This window comes from Anarhichas minor, unplaced genomic scaffold (genome assembly GCF_050575085.1).
Source record: "Anarhichas minor isolate MPS153535 unplaced genomic scaffold, ASM5057508v1 ptg000043l, whole genome shotgun sequence".
In the NCBI taxonomy this organism is placed as follows: domain Eukaryota; kingdom Metazoa; phylum Chordata; class Actinopteri; order Perciformes; family Anarhichadidae; genus Anarhichas; species Anarhichas minor.
The window spans coordinates 6,924,207-6,945,748 of NW_027466489.1; the positions used below are offsets into that span (position 1 = coordinate 6,924,207).

At 40.1% G+C, this 21,542-nt stretch overlaps 1 protein-coding gene across 3 annotated transcripts in view; it reads left to right on the forward strand.

Annotated features, from left to right (window-relative positions):
• Nucleotides 1-170: 170 nt before the first annotated feature.
• The window catches only part of arhgap9 (Rho GTPase activating protein 9), a 41,808-nt gene continuing 20,436 nt past the window's right edge, over nt 171-21,542 (forward strand). For 2 of the 3 annotated variants that reach the window (XM_076110520.1, XM_076110522.1), the window contains exons 1-6: nt 171-404; nt 9,032-9,119; nt 13,927-14,273; nt 15,642-15,840; nt 16,194-16,594; nt 20,399-20,650. In XM_076110520.1, coding sequence (XP_075966635.1) covers nt 14,052-14,273; nt 15,642-15,840; nt 16,194-16,594; nt 20,399-20,650 — 1,074 coding nt within the window. In that variant the 5' untranslated portion in view covers nt 171-404; nt 9,032-9,119; nt 13,927-14,051. The remainder of the gene's footprint in view (nt 405-9,031; nt 9,120-13,926; nt 14,274-15,641; nt 15,841-16,193; nt 16,595-20,398; nt 20,651-21,542) is intronic. The other variant, XM_076110521.1, reaches the window with a different exon arrangement.

Here is a 21,542-nt window from a genome sequence, read left to right on the forward strand (position 1 = left end):
GGGCGGGATACGTCTCTCGTGATGTGCATTACAGACCGGGCGACGCTCTGTAACTAAATAAGCGCCCCACAGCCCTGCCTGTAATCCTATTGGTTCTGTGTAAAATCATATCGCGCGCTTGTAGCCAATCTTAAACTAAACAAACCCACACAGCAAAAGCTATTTTTTATCCGCTTAAAGCGCCAGGAGGATGTATCATCACGGGCTGCACCAGGCAATTTAGTGCTTATGTATGAATGTTAATTTATAAAAGTGCACGGCGGAGTTATTGTCTGTGATCCCGTTTACCTAAATTATGTGAAGTTATCAATATTTGTATTATTCCCACGAGAAAAGGCGCAACTCCTGCTCTCTCTGCAGTTCACTCCAAAAACTCAATTGAGCTGTCATCACGTCGCTGCAAGGTGAGTGATGTGTCACTGAAATGCAAAGATGAGATTTCTGCTGAATTATTTTGGTCAGATAACTTGTTTTATGCTGCGAAATATCACATCACTGCAGGACATGTTTAGTGCCGGATGAAGCGCTTCTGTTGTTCACTCACCATCGGTATTTTATTATACTGTGAGACATCTGTATAAACTATGGTGTGGGTGTTTGAAGTTAGATAAATAGTACACTGAAATATGATGCAGAAATACTTTTCAAGTTAAATCACAGTGTTTTATCACGTGCCACATCTGATCACAGGATTAGAAAATCCCCTATTCTCACTCAAACTAATCACCCATTCAGAAGCAACTCTTATCACCATTAATACTATTGTCATAACGCGTCTCATGGTTTTAATGGTGCTTTTATTTAATTATCACCATTCTGGACCTTTATGGAAGTTGTTTATGCTTAATTTCTAAGAAATACATCATGAACTGATTTATTTTAAAGCTGATGTAAGCCTAGATTCAGTGGAAACAATTGCAACATATGATGCTGATCTACTGTAAAGTTTGTGCAAAAACATTCTAGCTTCAAATCTAGCAAACCATCTTTTTCCAAAACAACTTATTTTTCCACATCAAACCACAGGTAGCCTTTACTTTCACAACCGCTCAAACTCAACTAAGGCCCAGCATGCACTTAAAACACCTCAAACCATTTCACACATTTTAGAGTTGATATATATATATATATATATATATATATATATATATATATATATATATATATATATATATATATATATAGTATATACATACATACATACACACTTTTTGAAAATCTAATGCATTTAGTTCTTTCTTTTGATTGTTGTAATCCTTCAGGGGATGATGTATTCTCACATATCACTCACTACAATGGTGCTGACTCCGTGACCTCATTTGTGTTCATCTCAATTTCCCTGTCATTAAATGTCACAATGATAAGAATCGCTAATCTAAGCACTTAATATATGACAGACCTCTTGCCGTGCAGAAATATTTGCATGCTATATGTGAGCGCCTTTTCAACCCTCACATGCTTCTCAGGAAGTGCATGGACGGGTTAACCACAGGGTGTGATGGAAACAGTTTGACGCATTGCATTTTTACTGTTCCATAATCTTTCTTAAGTCCATGCAAAGCAGGAGATTTGCTCCCCTTTTCGCCAGCCTGTATCGACACTGGCTTCGAAGATTATTCTCCAGTTGCAACTTTTGCTGATTAAAAGTGCCCTGTACCATGTGCAGTGTTAGCAGGAGGGTTACAAGTCCGCTGTAATTGCTAGTGTGCTTCACAGACTGCTGCTGTGGATGCAGTGTCAAAGACAGATTTAGAGACTGGAGCGACTGGAGCGTAGCAACACACCACATGGTGGTGTGTTGATTATTCTGATGCTTTGGGGTGTTTGAGCAATTCTGGTCTATCTGGTGTGAGATGTGTGCACAGACCAGGAGACAGCCACAACACATTTGTGTCTCTGCATGCAGTTTTGTGACATTTGGTCCTCCAAAATAAACTGCCACATCTGATCTGACAGATATATATATATATTTTTTTTTGGGGTACTGATGTAGTGGTTTGTCTCATCAGATCGCATTGGTCTGTTGAAGGTACACTGCAAAGATGCAAAATCTTACGAAGTATGTATTTGTCTAATTACTAGTCAAAATATCTCATAACATTTATTTAATACACATCACCTAAAAAATAACAGTTCAGTGAGATATATCGACTTGTTTTTAGACAATGCGTTTGAATATTTTGTTAAATTAAAAACTACTACTTTTGAGCATCACAGGCTCATTATGACACTTCTTGATTGTAGTGAAATAAAGCTCAAAATGAGCTAATTTCAAGATCTCTTTTTCTCTTGAAAAGCCTAAATATTACATTTGGATTCAAGAAATGTTACCAAGCAAATTTTCACTTGTTCCATTGGATTTTCTTTTTTACTTATTACAAGCAAAAACCTTGTATTCATTATTTGTCATAAAACTTATTTTTGATGTGGCCTTTCTTTCCCAGTGTACTGTAGTTGTGATTAACTTCCTTTTCATCATTGGGGTCACGAGTTTCTCAACCTTCTCTAACTCGTGACCCCATTTCTTTGTCACATAAAAAACAACTCATGACTCAAAGTTGTCATGTGGCATACTTTCAAGATCAAGGGGGAAGCTTCAAATAGATTGTATAAAGATTATGGCATGTTTAAGAAATATAATTTTCCTTCTTTAATTAAACATCACAAATATCAGTGTGTACACACCGAGCTGAAACTGATGCAGTTTAACACAACAGCTCTGCAGTAAATCCTCCATTCATGAAGTTTATAAGTTTGAAAGGTGATGATTTAACTTTTTTATTCTGGAAGGTGCAGTTTTTATTGCTTAAACCTGGTCTCCTGCTTACTCACTGTACTGTATATGAAAGCAGCGTACCATGTCACTACTGTACAGTGTAGTAGCTCCACCTACAATCACACCTGAGCTCTGTTTTAATCCAGTTTAATCCTGTATGTATGGTTTAGTATCCTTGCAATGATTAGTGATTTCATTAGCTTGTACAATGCAAAGGTACGGCACTATAAACATCACCCCAGAGACGATGATAAATGTTATTGTCAGACATTGTTAGACTAACACAGCACTCACATATTTGATAACTGGCCACGCTGTTTCGCATATGTTAAAGTGAGACAAAGTTTGCGTCAGGACTGAAACGATTTGTCGATTATCTGATAAGTTAATCAACAGAAAAATATGATGATAATGGATTATCATTTCACACATTTTTCTAGCCGAAGCAGTGAATAAAAAAATGAATATTCTATGGTTTCAGCTTCCCTTTCAGTCATACATTTTTATACTTTTGTTGAAATTATCATTACATCCCGACCGCAATCAAATAATCAAATGTTCTGACAAAAGAAAAAGATCTGCTATCTGTTGCAGGACTGTAATAAGCCCGTCCAATCAGTTCATTCGGCCACAATGTATCGATTGGACGGGCTACCTGCCTGTCTACCTGCTTGCACATATTCTGCCCGTGCACTCATTGCTCTTCATGAGTTTTCCACGGGCGCCTATAGCTTGACAGCTGTGAGTACTCACAACAGCCATGTTTGTAGTTTACATTCATTATGATAATTTTGGGGGAGTGGCTTTGGAGGGAGGCCTGAAGGGACGGCTGTCGGTGTTGTCAACTCGGCATCTTTCTCACTAGATTTAGCAACATTTAGAGCTAGTGCTGCTAGCTACTTATAATCATAGACTGTATATAAGCAGTAGACGTAGTCATCGTGACGTCACCCATTGGTTTGTGGACTGCCATTTTGAAGCCTCAAGTTCAGCGATTTGGCCGTCGCCATATTGGATTAAAGCCGTCGACATCTTGGGTTTTTGCAACCAATGAACAGAAGTTAACATATTTGAAATGCGGAGGAGTGACGAAGAGACGCTGTACACGGCTGTGGTAACGGCAGCAACCTGTCAATCACAGTTAGCCCACCCCAAAGCACACTCCGCTTTATTGTATATTTTACTCTAAATGGGACAATAATTTACAAAATAAACATCATACTTTCTTGAAGAGTTGAAACTAGCGATAGACACCATAGACTCATGTTTACCATGTTATCTGAGGTAATAAATCAAGTGAGAAGTAGGGTCATTTTCTCATTGACTTCCACACAATCAGACTTTTTGCAACCGGAGAAGATGCCCCCTGCTGGCCAGTAGGGAATGCACGTTTTTTAGACACTTCCACATTGGCTTTACTTGTCAGAACCGGAGTTCTCCACCTGCTTTCAATAAAAAAAGAGTTGGCAGAGTTTGTGTAATGTTCCTTTATTGAACAAATAACAACCTTTAACCCTGTGAAGGCATCAAAGCTGTGTCTGCATGTGTGCCTCTGGTGTTTGCCTTGGGAGGTTTAGCTGCTCTTCCTTGTGCCCCAACAGTATCGTGCTCTCTTCAGCTGCACACGGCTGAAAGTGGGTCTTTGACTTGCCTGATAGCTTTTGACAGCTCACTCTCATCCCCGGTGGATCAATGGAGCTCAGCGCTCTTCATTAGAAACATCAATGTACTGCACATTCCCACAGGCTCAGCAACAACCCACCAGCCCAGTCAGAGAGTGAAGCTTTATTTTGTTATTCTCCAAAAGATCCTTCCTGACTTCTGTGTGACATTTTATGCTCTTTAATTGAAGAATATTGTGGGAAAATGGTGAAAGAGGAATAGTTTGTTTGCCATTAATTGATGCTTCTATCGATGACTATTAGCAACAACGTGCACCATGTTGGCCAGACATCACCTTAACTGTGAATAAAACATTATTGTTTATTCCGGTTTGTATCACATAGAATAACAAATATGGGTAACACTTCTTATTCCCTTTGACTGCCGCAGACGGAAATGAGTGCACTGCAAAATCCATATCATGGCAACTTTGGTCTTATATTCAGTCATGAAATAGTCTTACTTATTTTGAGTAGGGTATGAGATAATGAATCATTCCTATGTAAAATAAATGCTTGATAATCAGTGAATCTTTTAATTCATGTTTCAAGAATTCACCGGCTCCAACTTCTGAAATGAGCAAGATTTGCTGCTTTTCTGTGTTTTTATAGAATTGCAAATAGAAAATCTTTAGGTTTAATACTGTTATTTGGATAAAATAAGCAACTTGGGCTGTGTGAAATCATTATGATGATTTTTTGGTCGAAAAAAATTAATCAGTTATTTCAAAAAGTAATTTACAGATGAATTGATGAAACAAAACAATTGTTGCAGCCTCAGTTACTGTGTTGTAATATTAATACATTCATGAAGATGTTTGTAGATTTATACCTTAATACTTTATCAAAATGAGGTGACATATTTTATGCTGTATTTCCACATACAAAAGAAAAGCTGCTTATTAAAATAAGAAGCATTTTTTCATATGCTTATTTCTGAAATAAGCATATTATTATTTAACTAAAAGTAGCATATTGTTCACCTTCCATTTTTTCTAGTAAACGTGTAAGCTAATTAAAAATGTGATGCTTGAATTAATTATTTCGGAGTTTAAAATGCCCCCTGAGCAATCCTGCACTATGATGCCGAAGAAGCAAACGCTGGTCTGTTTGGTTGCTGTTTGTATTCAAATGGAGAGGAATGAGATCTTGAATATTATACCAGTGAACTCTCTGAAGAAGTTTGCTACGTGTCGATGCAGGCCGCAGGGTTCATCGTAAACACAAGTGTTGCATCAGCAAACGCTTGAAATGATGGCATCACACATATGAGATGTTGTTATGTGCAACAAGAAACAAATAACACACAGGCTGGAGACACTGGAGATGGGAGTTGGTCACAGAGGTTGTTGTCATGATGATAGTAGAGAGCATGAGCCAATGACTGCTTTACTGTCATCATCTGCCTTTTGATTGGCTCTCTGACAATTTACACAGCTAATGACTGAAGGAATCCAGCCCACCTGTTTAGTCACACACACACACACACACACACACACAGAAATGCATTCATACACACGCTCACACAGGCAGCTATAGATGTCACACTGGGAAAAGCAGTGTGTATTTCAGTGTCTCTCTCTGGTCTAATCATCAATAATGCATGGCTTTGGGAGGATGAAAGGCTGTTTTGGCTTGAGGCATGTGTCTCATATGGAGAGAGAGACATCAGCACGAGTAGTTATAACTGTACATCCATAGACAAAGTCAATGGCTTCATGGCTGTCTTCAGCAGAACTGGTTCAAGCTGAGAGTGGACTGATGTCAGGCTAAATGTTTCAATTTGTTCTAATTAATTTATATTAAGGAACATTTATTTTTTCATTTCTTTATTATAGTTTCTGTCTGAATTGAGGATCTAAGGATCAGAGTGTGTTGTGTGATGTACATACTCTAAAGCCTTCTGAGACAAAGAGGTTAGTTGGGGCCGTTAAGAAGAATTTGACTCTTTTTTTGTGCAAAAGTATATTCACAGTTTTCATTTTGTGATCATTTAATCTGTTTCAGGTGTGGTTTCGTCTTATAGCTCATGGTGAGAGTTTTCATTGATTTCCCAAAAATATCAAGGCACTTCTGTGCTTAACCCAAGATATACCGCTGTGCTACCACTGGTTTTACCCATAGCGATGTGGATACATGATGCAAGGCTTCACCTCACACAGCCTTACCTGGGGCTTTTAATTGGGGCTCAACACAGACAAACCATTGGGTGCTTGTTTGTATGTGAAACAATAGTGGCCATGCACAGGCAGCATGGCTCATCATGTCACTGTAAAGAGCAGCTGTTTGGCTGACACAGATATTAAATCAGCAGTATGTTAGCTTTAAGCGTTGCACTTATTTTTGTGGTGATTATAGTTACTGAACAGTGTGTATCACGTGGAGCAACTTCTCTTCTCTTCTCTCTCATTTTCCTGCGAACCCTTTGGTTATAGACAGTCATATGTAAATACAGTACAGTCTACGTGTGTGTGCGTGTGTTTGCAATGTGTATACGGATATGGGAGAGCACGCAACAGCCCTTTGAAGTTCCTCATTCACTCTATACTCCTCTTCCCCATGTCTCATCTCTCTTTGAAGACTATGTAGCCATGATTATTAAAGCTGCCCTCTTTCCACTTCAAACGTATGGACTGAATATGGATATGATGTGACACCAAACCTTCCACGTCCCGACACCCTCCCCTCCTCTCCCGCCCTGCTGTGTGGTGAAGTTTGATCGGCCCTGCCATCTTAAACCATCTCTGTTGGTGCGAAACTTGTCATTCAGTGACTTGGGGCATGAGCTATTTGGAGTAGTTATGACATTGCTTGATATGGAGCCCCAGGGGAACGTCGCAACGTCTTTCTCATTGTATTAATAAAGCTTGTGGTCAGCTGTCCTTTGTCAGCTTTGTAAATGTTTTTAAAACATCACCTGCTCGTTTCATCCACCGACCATATCATTTATTACGTGGCAATTTGCATTCATCCTCTCTCTCGCTCACACACAATGTACTCCAGCCTTGGGGTATTTTACACAATGTCATGATAATGTTATCTTAAGGAGGTTTTGCATGCATGCCTAAGCCCATAAACTACATGTTGATAACATTAATGCTTTTTACAAAGCATACCATGTGTTTTTATACCTCCCTCAAATATCAGGCTGCCCTTAAAGTTGCTCCTAACTGTTGCACAGCGTGATGATAATCCTGTGTATTTCTGTTGTTGTTGTGTGTGCTGTGTATGGTAAGGTGGTTGTATGTGCCTATGAGTTTGACACCACAAGGCTGTTTTCACATTCAGACAGTTTCTCTCATGTGCACACAGACCAGCAGGATTTAGGTTTGTGTGATGTGGAAACTTGAGACCCAACATAAACACTGGAAATTGACCGTACGGTAAAGTAGGGGACGTCTTCTTCAGTTCAACTTTTGAAATGAACATTTGCATATTCATAGATTCTCAATCAGATTTTTTTTTTAATGATTGAGAAGGAAAACATGCAATTTTAATATCTTTTAGGGAATCAAACTCTTTCTGTGTTAAAACCAAATAATTGTTCAAAACCACAATTTTTTTTCATATAAAAAAACATGTCTGGAAGGTGTCTTTAAACAAATTTTCCAACTAAATGTTCACTCTGTGATGGATTATCAATCTCCAGCAAGCTTCAAGTGGGTTTTCTTACCATTGTGGAAAGAGTTGAAAGCCATGACTGCCTGGAAGTAGGGAAGTAAATCTAAAAATGTATGGATGCTTTGGAAAATGGTTGACTAAAACATGCAAACCCACCAGGAGGGCCAGTAATCCAATCCTCCCTAAAGTATTTAATCTAGTGGCCTGTCAGGATGGCTGGTCTGACTGAAAATATAAAATGTTGGTGGTATAGCATCACATTCGTTGTACTGATGATTCTAAGTATGTGAAACATTTTATATATAAACAAAACCTGAGATGACTCGGGTGAACATATTGTCCATTTGGTGGATGTGCTATAACTGTGTGGTGGATCCCTGATGGCCAGTGGCACTGCCAGCCCTGTGTAGGGGTCGATAGCCCAATCAATAAACTGGGCTCCTGGTTGCTTTTGTTTGGTCAGCACACAAGACCTCTCTCGCTCTGTTTCTCACTCTTGCTATGTTCTTCTTTCTCAAGTACAAACGTGGTTTATTTGCATGAATGAGTATTAGCCAGCTGACGCTCTCTCTCTCTGTCACTTCCTCTGTTTTTATCTCTCGGGCAAAATGCTGGCTAAATGGGGGAAGGTAGGTTAGCATGGGTTCAATGAGTAGAGGCAGGATAATTTCGCTGCATTGGATTAACTGTGTGTGTGTGTGTGTGTGTGTGTGTGTGTGTGTGTGTGTGTGTGTGTGTGTGTGTGTGTGTGTGTGTGTGTGACAGAAAGAGAGATTGAGTGATTTTCTGCAGGAGGGAGCTGCTAGCTTCTGTCCATTTTAGTGGTTCTCTGCCCCACCTTTTCCGTAACCCCTCTGTGTTTGCACTGTAAACTGTGCCAGGCCAGGCAGCAATGACGCTTCATATTGTGCTGGAGGGTAGCCCATTAAATACATTTCAACACTTTTCTAATGGTTTTGTATTTGTTTTTAAGGTTTACCGATGGGGTTGCATGCATGGATTTGACTGCGGACTGAGCTGGTGATCTTGTTGACTAGAAACTCTCTCACTTCAGGACCATGGTAAGTCGCTCTTTCGCTCTCTCTCTCTCTCTCTGTCTCTCTGTCTGTCTCGCATGAATGCACAAATTGTATACTCTCCATTTCTTCAGCTCAGTCTGACTTGCATGCACACACAGCCTGAGTTGGAGTGAAAGAACTCAAGCAAATCCAGACAGACAAATAACATGAAGCTCTCTCTAAGTGTCTTTTTTGCTCTCATTTCTTTCCATTCCTATGTTTCTGCCCTCCATGTTTTCTCCTACATCTCTCCATTTGTGTTGTTGACACAACAACAGAATTCCTGTGCCCCGTGGCAAAAACAATCATTGCCTCTCAACAGGCGTGGCGGTGTGCCCGTGTCTGTCTCAACACCATATGGGCCTCTCTGTATGACTGTATGACTCTGGTGTGTGACGCCAATGCCCTGTCTACTGCCATCTGACCTGCAAATGGAAACACAGAGTCTGGCCTCATTTTTCCTTTGCAGATCCTAATTTGTCATCATCACAGTTTATTCTTTCATTTTCTTCTCAGTTTCACTGTTGATGGAATCGGCTTTTGCCTTTTTGTGGCAAAATAATGACAGCATTATTTTTATTTGTCTTCAGTCAGATAGCCAATTTGGTTGTGAATCCGACACAAAAACTATAATTAAATCATAGAGTGAGGAAGGGTTACACAATTCCTGACTTATCCTGTCACCCTTTAGCAAGCACTCTGAGCCGTTGCCCTTTGGGAGCATTTTTGAAGTGCCTAAACTCTTGAATAATACAACAAGGGACTTTAACCCTGCTGTAACAGCCTAATTTGCACACGACACAATAAAGCCTCCTGTGTACGTGTTGAACATTTGTACATGTGATTATGAATTGAGGATACCCAGCAACCGTGTCTAACTTCAGCCCTGACTCAACAAATAGATAAAGTGAGACATTAGCTGGGTGTCATTGGGTGACTGTGTTTTGAGCAGTGAAGAGAGACAGGAAAAGACAACCAGGTGTGCGGCAAGAGCTCTTCCTGTCTGAACGAGGAGAAGAACTCATGATAAATATCGTAGGCAGGTTGTATTAATCTGCCTTTCTTTAAACCCAGGGTGTGATTTAATTCTTCCCCGCCCATCTAAATAGTACATTATACATTACTGAAGCGATGCAGCAGGATTGTTAAGCCAAAAACATCTACTCTCTGCTTCAAGGCTCAGCTTGGTAGTGATTAATGCTACTCAAAAAGCTGCACAGTAGTCAGATCGGGCAACAGAGAACCTCAGCATCACTCACTGTATTTAACCACAGCAGACTCTATTGGCTACAGGCTGCCAATAAACTGCCTGAGATGTTTCACGTCAGAAGAACAAATCGCTAGATGGAGAGGATATGACCCAAACTGTGGTTGAACCTGCGTCTTTTTAGTTTCCTGTTTGCTTGCTCGCCGTGTACCTCTGACTTACGCCTCTGTCCCTCCTGGAGTTCTTAGAAGAGCGCTTTTGAGCACCAACAGCTCATCAATAGATAAATCTTTGAGCACTTTATTGTAATTTTTCCTAGAACAATGTCTCAGTGGCATTTATTTTAAATTAGATCAGATTACACTTTAAAATGTGTCTTGCATCACAAGCATTCTCTATTTCACATGAACAGGAAAAATACACATGAATAAATTAAGTACGCGCACAGTATCGCAAACATAGACAGCTGCAGTGTATTCAGTTTCGTTCCCTAAAGGAATACTTTACCCACAAAATGAAAAGTTGTACATCAATTACTCACCCCATGTTACCTTGAATTCTTGAAGAAAACTTAGTTTGAACGAAGAATCAAACAACATTTACTTCACGATATGAAGACATTTCTCTGTTTGCTGATTCTCCGACGATCACTGTGGAGGCGAGAAGAACAAAAGTTTTCTTCAAGAATTCACGGTAACACAGGGTGAGTGATTGATATACAAAAGGTCATTTTGTGGGTGAAGTATTCCTTCAGCACTGCAAGTGAAGACAGTGATGGAAGCATTTACAAAAAAATGAAGAGGAGGCTTCCTGCACACCAGAAGACTCTTAGACATGTATTTTAATAAATGACTAGAAACAAATACAGTTCTGAACAGAGAACTTCTGATTCTCTCATTGATTATGCGGCATGTTTTTGATATGCTATATTTAATATATGCTTGTTTGATAGTGATCTTGGTGTTTTTAGTTCCTTTTTCCTGGATGCATGTTCTGTCTCACACTATCAGACAGCATCATTCATCATTAGGCCAACTTGAGAGTAGATTGACCATCAATCATGCAGAGTGATGAATATGTTTGTGTCTATATATTGCTTCTTCTGCTTTGCGATGCTGATTTGTTCTTTTGTTTGTTTCTTGCCTTCGTTTATTTTTTTTCGATTCAGCACATGTATGGGATGCAGCTATACCTCACAATCTATGCCAGTTGTATCCACTCGTGTAATGTGAGCGTAGAGACCTCAGCAGATGTCAGTATAGTCGTCTGTATTTACATATACTTAACGTGGAATGGTATTTATTCTGATGCATTACATTTTTATAGAGAGCCTTGGAAATGCTCTACTGTGCCAGTGTTTGCTAGCTGGTCAAACAGGCCTGCAGTGCTTTGGCCCGTATGCTGGTTCTGAGGGATTTGACTGTAATTCTCTGTAGCCGTGGGGTTCACAGATTCATTCCTGTGCTTTAATAACAGTGGGATTATCAAGGTTCAGCCAGCTAACCCTGCCCTCTCTGCCTTCACATGGCTCACAGCTCCATCCAGCTTCATCCATTCCTCCATGTCTCAATTTCTCAATTTCCTTTTATTTTAGTCCTGCCTATCTGCTCTATTTGCACTCTTTTTGTTATATCCGTGGCGTTCAGACTTTTTTTCTTTTGTTTGTCTTGTCCAGCTACAGTTTATAATCCCCCTCAATCCCTCAGTAATAAAGAGGCATGTCTCTATTCATTTTCTGGGATCTTTCTAGTTTGCTGCCTCTCCTCTTCTCACCCAGACTGAGATGGGTTGGGCCTGACTGTGACTGAAGCACTGTTGCTAGGTGCCTAGGGATGCTCCCGTGTCTACATTATGTGTGTGTGTGTGTGTGTGCGTGTGTGTGTGTGTGCATGTGTCTGTTTGTGTGTGTATTTTGCAAGTGTGTGTGGGTGGGTTTGTGCATGTACTGTGTGACGCTGTATTGCTATGTGTCTGGCAGAAAGTTAGATGTTCTGTTATGTAAGTGGGTCTTGGCTGGGTAGAGCAAGGGTTTAGCTTGGGGATGCTGGCTCAGGTGGAGAGACGGAGACTGCTGCTATTTTGGGTATACTGCGCTCCTAACATCCTCCAAACGCATGAGTTATTCACTCACACGTGCCGGTTAGTTCTACCGGGATGAAAGGACAATAGAAATTTGTGTAAATATCTGCAGTGACATTTTGTCCTCAGGTCTGTCAAGTACATATTTAATTTGTTTACAAATATTGGCAATAGCATCAGTTGATTAGTCACTTAATCGATTAGTCGATCTGCAGAAAATCAATAGCCAATTTCTTTTGAGAATCCATTAATTGTTTAAGCTGTATATCAAGAAAAAATACCAGATTCACTTATTCCAGTATCTTAAATTTGAGGATTTTCCGATTTACTCTGTTTTATATTCATGTAAAGGAAATGTCTTTTTGATTTTTTGTTTTAATTCATAGACTAAATAATGGATCAATTGAATAAAAAAAATGATTGTGACATTAATCAATAATGCAAATAATTGTAGCAGCTCCACTTCCATTATATTATATATATATATATAGAACCTGGTACAAACTAAGCTAACACCTTGTACAAAGATGGGTCAGTCATTTCATAGTTATAACGCAGTAGTTACAGCTTTCCACAAACATGGTTGATTCATTGTGCTGCAACTAAAGATTGTTTCATGATTGATTAATCTGAAAACAATCTTTCTCAATTAATTGATCAGAACAAATGTTCAACATTTGTTGAAATACGCTTCTTCGCTTTCTGGCAGAATGTTCCCGTACGATGAGAAGATCAAACCACTCTCACATCTGTCCGTTGGGCTTAGCTCAACACAAAGACTATTTTTCTGAGCATTGCTAGGCAACCAGCAGAGACTCCAGGAAGTTGTACTTGTTTTTTTTTGTACAGATTAAACAAAGAAGACCTGACGTATTAATTATTGAGCATTTGAGTGGCTGTTAGGTGAATGTTGTTACCTGTGAAGTTTAAACAGAGCCAGGTTTGCTGTTCGCCCCTGTTTCCAGTCTTTGCGCTAAGCTAAGCTAACCGGCTTATGGCTGTAGCTTCGTATTTAACGGACAGACATGAGAGTGGTATCGATCGTCTCATCTAACTCATCACCAGAAAGCGAGCAAACCTTTAATCGTTTAGTTTATAATGCCAGAAAATAGTGAAAACTGCCTGTCGCCATTTCTAGAAGCCCAAGATGATGTCTTCAAATGTCTTGTTTTGATTAACAAGCCAAAATCATCCAAATATATTCAGTTTACAATGTTATGAAACAGATAAAATCCTCAGTTTTGATAAGCTGAAAGCAATGAATGGTTATTTTTATAGACAAGAGACTTTTTATTAAGATGCAGAATAGTTTTCTAATGTAACTTGTCATACATGTTGGTGTCTTTCCCCAGATTAACCCAGACTTACATTTTTAGCACTAAATGGATTCATGTTCTCTCCCTTTGAACCTGCACACAGCCAGGTTACATTTTTTAATTGTTCTCTGATTGTTCTCTCTCTCTCTCTCTCTCTCTCTCTCTCTCTCTCTCTCTCTCTGCACCTCTCTGTCCATTCTTTCCTTAGTTTCAGAGCATGGCACTGGCCTGGCTCCAGTCTCACCTCCCCTGTGCTAAACCGACCAGTATCACCAATACCAACCATCAGCACGCTTCCAGAAGAGCTTGCTGAACAGAACTGTGTGGAGAGCCATGCTGTCTGGGACTTGGCGGCGTTCGGTGGGACCCCAGCAGCCTGCTACAGCACCTGTGGTGACCCCCAGAAGCATGACAGTGTGTGGGGTCCCCAGCGGTACGGTGGTCCTCGAGGCCCAGTATGACTACAGCTACTGCGGCGCTGATGGGCGGCAGGTCTGCATCAGGGAGGGCGAACGGTTTATTCTACTGAAAAAGACCAACACTGACTGGTGGCAGGTGAGAAATAAGTTGATCTATAGTTCGTCTTGTGTCGGTGGAACCAAAGATTTATAAAAACATGGACATAGCATCTATGGCGTTCTGCATTATGAAGGGAGGTTTCAGAGTTTGAATTTGAAATGAAAACACTGCACTTATTAACAATATTCTATATTTTTGTTATTGTCATCAAATCCCATGAAAAGACCAACACCAATGATGCGATTCCTCTCTCAATACTTTCTGACATCTGCACCCTATTTGTGTCTCTTATAGGCCCAAGCCCAGTTTTTCTTACTGATGTAAATACTTAAAAACTAGTCAATAACATAAACTTACACTTTTACAAAATAACTCCAGCTTCAGTTGTTTTTAGTGCATTTGTTGGGGACTATTTTTAGTTGCGGATTTACTTCTCAAGCTAGTATTTACGGCAGTAGTGCAGTGTATTGAAAATAAACTTAATTAAGGAACATGATCACCCATCACTGATGCTTTCTTTACAGTTTGTGAGAGGAATAAGCTATATCAGGCTTTGCTTACACAGGAAATACTTGTTGTCTAGTGTGACGTTTAACATACCGGTCAGGCAGCGAATTGCATCCTAAACAATTATGGCGAATTAACTGATTACCTCCTTTCCTCCAATTTGCCAATATTCTTGGTTGCTCTAGGTTTGCTGCTAACTGCTTCTAGCGTTTAAAATTTTTTTTTTAAAATCTCACAATGGTCGTGGGCACACAAATATACTGTACGTTACACCCGTTCCGCCGTGCCGGCTGTACCTTTTCACACAGACGTCGTCTTTGCTCTGTGACTACCTCTCAGTGGTGGATCAACTCTGTCCCCACGTCCAGCCTCCGTACTTTTCATACAGAACAGCGAGGCAAAATAATGGCGTAACAGTCACGCGTTGAACAGGCTGTGTGAAAGGGGCTTGAGACACCCTGTCAATCAAGTATGCTCACTCTCAAACACGTTTAATATGGATAAATTATTCAATCAAACATTTAATTTTATACCATTTTCAAATCAACAAAATGTTTTGTTATTATTTCCAATGAGTGTGGATCTACATGTGATGTGTGTATAGTTACACTTCTTCCAAAATCTCTTGACAGTTCACAAATATCTATCAAATTGCAGAAACACATTTTAAAAGAGACATTAGCCACTGACACCATAAAGTCTTGTGTGTCGAAAAAAAGACTAACTATGTGTTTAAAAAGAGAAGTTGTGGGTTTTCTCGTTGCATCTATTGGACGTGACAGGAACTGTAGCACATTTCTGCACAGCGTTCCGGCCTCAGCTGTGTTGGTTGACGCTCAGTTAAACTAAGTGGATTTATGTGGAGAAAAAAAGCAAAAGCATTTTGTTCTTTGACAGGTGCGGCGGATCGGGGCGGCCAGCAAAACAAAGCCACTGTATGTTCCCGCTACGTATGTGACAGAGGTGCCCATTGCACCGATGCCCTCGCCGCAGCGCCTGGTCGTGTCTGCCTCGCTGAACTCCAACCTCAGGACACAGCCAAGACTGTCATGCTCTCCCAGCCCAAAAGAGACGACCTATAATAACCAGCGTCAAGGTAAAGTGTGAGAGGACGACAGAGGAGACATCTGGTGTGTGTTTGTCATTGAGGGCTGGGCCCTTCTATCTGGATTTAGTTCATTTCACATCTCGATAACAATATATATTATGATAGAGCAGAATGTGCTTGTAATCAGCAATGTAGATGACGTAATTGTGTATCATGCTGTCTCGATATATGATTTCATCACAATATGATTCCACTGAAAGACAATAATTTACCTGTGAATCATTATTTTAGTTTAATTCTGTCATATATCTTGTGTGTTGATGTTTCTTTTGATTTTAGTGGCAAACATGTTCTTTATTGATCTGTGTAAAATTAGAATTTATTTTGCCTTCCTCCCTCAGTGAATAAACCCATCTTCCGCTCCATGGAAAACCTCAACTCCAACAGTGCCTTCCAGGGGCTGCACAACAACACCAGCAGGGGTGGAGGCCGCTTCCCCACCCTGCCCCTCTGGTCTGGTTTCACCCTAACCCCTAACACTCCCACCTCCCCGTCAGGCCACCTCATGGTCCCTGGGTGCCCTGCAGCTTCCACGGCATCAAAAACGGCACCGCCAAACCCCAGGGCGGTCCCCATGATCACTCGGAGCCAGAGCTCCAGCAACCTGACTGAAAACCTGATGGAGAACCCGTACGACGAGGTGGGCGGCGGCTTCAGCAGTCGCGTCAACCACAGGATGCCCAAGAAGTCGTGTAGCCAGTGGGACATGGTGGGAGCCTCCGGCAAGAAAACCCATCTGCAGGTAGGAAGAGGCAAGCCCTACAAACCTCCAACAGATGTTACTCAAACATCTGGTTCACACAGCAGAGCCACACTCGAGCGTAAAGGGGAAATCCTGTACTGTATTTATAAACCTGGGTGTTATTCTCATTATTTTCATCCATTTTTATTACACGGGTACTACTTTTAACTTTAGCGGGTGTTTTAGATGATTTATGTTGAATTTATGTTTTTGGAAAGCCGCAGGAGGCTGACTCTTATTTCCTCTAGCAATGTTATTCAAACTGAAATCCATGTTTCCCAAATCTTTGCAACCAAGGTGGTGAGTAAAAGTTGTAAATCATAGTAACCAATATTCACAATAGACAAACATATGAGAATAACCCGTAGGTTGACAAATAGCATGTTATAGTGTGTTCACATCAGTTATATTTGAGTAAACCTTTTTGTCCCAGTTAGATCGGAGTCAGTAGAAGTCATGTCAGGTGTTTTATTCATTTGCAAATATTGCCAGTAGTGGTCTGTTCATGTTCACATCTGACGCTATCCGTTACATCTCTACTATCTCCCCACATGCACATATTCTTTGTACCTTATACTTGATACTGTGAACTTTAGTACGTCTCTTGATTAATATGTTTGCACATTCCTACACAAATTAAACAGCTCTTCCACTTTAAAAACAGATATATTATTTCATATTTCTTTTTTTTTATATTTTATATCATGTCTCTTGACTTTTGCTTTGTATTTATTGTTATGTAACAAAACACCAAGACAAATTTCGTTGTAAATGTTAATGAAACTGAATCAGATTTCTGATTTTGGTTACACCAGGAAAGGTAGAAAAAATATTTTTTGTCTGAAATCAAGGTATTGCAGGTTTAAGGAGAGATGGATATTTTCATCTGATAGCCAGCAGTAACTCAATGGAAAATGGTCAAACAAAAGTCTCAACTGTTTATTCAACTGTTACTTCCTGCTTCCTCTGATCCTAAATTTACAGTGAGGTAAATTATGGAAAATAGGTCAAACAAATCTAATCCCATAGCTGGTGTTTGAAGAAGTGTGGGATTAGATTAATTTTGATTTCCTCTCACAAGCAAATTCCCTAATCTGATGGATTTACAGGTCATAACACCCAAACTGTAATAAACCAGCTGTTCGTTTTTACTTCAAAAACTTCAAAAACAAATTAAAAAAAAATGTATATGATAGGAGTTTGTGTTTGCCTTTAGCTGTAGCATACTTGTTTAATCTCATTCAATCGGAGAAGCTTTTTCAGGTGGACACAAATAAATCTACAACTACAGAACTGATTACAATTTTTTTTTAAAGACCTTGCGCGATCCCACCAGACGGCCGTGGCAGCAGAGGTTGTATTTGATTTACGTCTGTATTTGACCGCTGTAATCTTCCTAGAGCAGCAATCAAGTTGGCATTGTGGTGACGTCGGCGCGTCCCTGTATTACATCAGAGGGGATTACACAAGGCGTCGTCGTTGAGAGCAATACTGAAGGTTATCCGTCTCTCAGCTGAGGGAAGCTCCCACAGCCTAGTTTTGCTTCCACTGAACCGCGCATGCACCGGTGACTTCCGACTTCGGATAGCTGTGATCTCAGTGGAAATGACAGTGCTCTTTTCTATCTTTCTCATTCCCTCTTCCTCCCTGTCTGTTTCTGTATCTGCCCCTTCGCTCTGAGGACCTTCTTCGCTCTAGCCTTTAATACCAGTGAGCAGGATAATGGCGGCCACATTCAGGTCATAACGACCTGTTTTTCATCCTCAAAATTCTCTCACCATTAATTTTTGTCAGGCCTTCTTTAGTGCTGCCACACTGATGATGAATTTCAATTAGATTTAATCTTTGTCCTCCAGGGGGCAGAATCCCATTAGAATTTGAAGAGATAAAATTGACTGAAGGTTGTTTCTTTGGCACTTTTGCCTTGATTTGTCTGTACACTGCATGGCCAAGAGTGTGTGTAGCCCTGAACATTATGCCAATGAGTAATAAGTGACATTTCATACCAAAACAATGAGCATTGATATGCTGCTATAATAGCCTCTACTCTTCTGATAAGATTGTGGAACCTGGCTGCAGGGATTTGCTCACATTTAGCTACAACAGCAGTAGTGAGGTCGGCCACTGAAGAGTCCTACTTCAGGAAGTAATTATTCTAATATTTTAACATGCTTTATAGCTATCTTATTTGACCAGTTTATTAATAGACCTTTATCACAGAAGATATTGTGAATAACAGATAAGTCTTTTATATTTTTGAGTACACAGTTTTTCATTTTAGATACAAATGTCTGCATCCACAGGTAGTTATGACACAAATCTCATTCATAATGCAGCCAAAATCCAAATTACAAACTAGGTGTGATAGAAAAACGTTTGGAATGGCAGTAACTCATACAAATACACATTCACACAAAAAGACTGTAACTTCCTTACATGCTGCACGGCTATCTGAATGGTCTTCAAAGTGTTTCTCCTGACTCAAATAGTTTCTTTTAATTGTTGAAGTTTGTAGAACAAATTAGATGGTTTTCTAACGCACAGTTGGTTTTATTTGAACCCTGAATGGTAGGAAACAGTGAGACAGGAAGTTTCAGGTGAGCTCAAGAGTCAGTGCATCCCCCTGGAGTAAACTAACACACTCACTCACACACACACACACACACACACGTGCAACCATACACACCATGCCCCCTCAGTCATTGTCTGAAAGAACTATGTCTTATGTAACAGGGATCAACCAGCTAGCCAGCCAGTCAATCAGTTAGTGAATTATGTCTCAGCTATATTTCGTGGAAAGATGATGCTTCATGCATATCTCTTCAATTAATTTCATTGGATTTGTAAATGTCCTCTCTTGTAGCTGTTGCTTCAGTCCACTCTATCTGGGTGAGCACATGCGATTCTATAAACTCTGTCTTAATCCAACGTCTGACGGGTTATTACATAGTAAGAGCTGGAGGGATTTACTTGTTTCCCTTTGTGATTTCTGTCTCTTCTTCACACACTGAGATGATGGTTTTGTTTAAGGCACTGATGTCTTCTACTTGTGGTACTTGTGGTACTACATACACAGAACCATATGGTAGTATTTCCGTACTAATGCACAAGCAGAACAACAAATATCCAAACATTCTCTCTCGGTAATTTACAAATAATGCTGGTAATATTCAATGTTGTTCTTATTGTCAGCAATTCCCATTAAAAGACCCAAACCAACAATCAATATTTTCAGTTAACGAGTATAGTCGATGTAGCCAGAGACTAATATAGCATATTCTTCTGTGCCATAAAGTTTTATTTTTGTCAAAACAGCAATCAGAAAACACAGGCACAGGTTGCACTGGGCGACATGTTCATCATAGCGATAAATATGCAGCACTGAAGGTTATTTTGAGTCAATAACACATTCAGCATCCTGCTGCTCTTAATACTCATTAGTGCACCAAATGTGTATTAATCTGCAGCTAAAAATAGTCCGAAAGTAGCTTTTGCTTAATAGTACTGCACCCAGCTGTTTTACAGTAATAGCCCAAAGTTCATCTGTCCATCTATTTATAGTTTTGTATTTGTGTTTCAATACAACAGAGAATAATATAGAATACCACCAGCTTTATCCTTTGAGTCGTAGTTAGCACCATTGAACTTATGTCCAATTATTTACATTTATTCTATTTCCTGGTGAGTCATATTGTTTTATATTTTCTTATGTGAATCTTACATTTGCATTTAACTCTCGTTTTTTTTTCCTCCGTGTCCACGACTTTCTTTCTCCTTTCCCTATTTACTGTTTCTACCCACAAGGTCCCAACTGAATCCAATCTCTCCCAACTGTCCTGGCAGCACTCCCCTCTTTACACTGAAATGCAGCCAGAGAGACGTCTGTCGCAGCTGGAGCCCCCTAGCCCTGCCCCGGCTCAGCAGCCTCTCCAGGTCATGGATCTGTGGGAGCAGTATTCGGACCTGCCCACAGGGAGATGCTACTACATCAATAGCTTCACCAAGGAGAGGTCTTGGAAACCCCCTCGCCGGGCTCGTGGACGCAACCCTGACAGAGTAAAACATCCAACACAGACGGTGTTAATTCCCTGTTTGTTAGTCCTCCTGAATCCGTGTTTTTCTTTTTTACTTTCACTGAAATGGCTTTAAACTTAAAAAGGTAGGCATTTTTAGAGCTGGATGAAAGCTTCTTTTCTCAAAGGAGAGGATAGAAAAAGGTCAGGGTGTAGAATAAAATAGTCGGCTCATTTATATGCTGACATAGTTTGACTGGATCAGCACTAAAAGGGACATTTTCAGCCAAAATAACTTCATAAGACCTAAAGAAGAGCACCCTGACTCGCATCTTTTCTCTTCACATAGACATGAGGTGACGCGTAGAGGGTTGCACACACAGTGATGACAGGGCAGGTTTCCACAGCTGGAAGCTGAAGTCTAAAGCACGCGGGGAGACTCGTATATGAGTTTGAGTGGCAGTCACTCTATATATTCTCACTTTGGCGTGGGGTCACATTGAACTTAACACTTGGAGAGTTGCTGAATATGACATAGCAACTGGCCAATGTCATTGATATGGACACACACACATTTCTAGTGATGTTTAGTGATGTTTTTTACTTTCTTGTTGAAAATTAGATGAAAAGGTTGATCCCATATTCATATCTGTCGGTTAAATATACGGCTACAGCCAGGAGACGGTGATCTTAGCTTAGCTAAACAGCTTGCCTGGCTCTGTTCAAAGGAAAACAATCGACCTACCAGCACCTCAAAGTTCACACATGAACAAGTTATATGTTATTTGTTTAATCCGTACAAAAACCAAAGTGAAAAATCACAATTCACTGTTTTATGGGAGAGTTATAGCTTTTAGCACGAGCAGTTGTCAGGCAACCAGCAGAGAGTCAAGAAAGTTCTCGGACAGGTACATAACCCTTAAAACGGTGCTCAG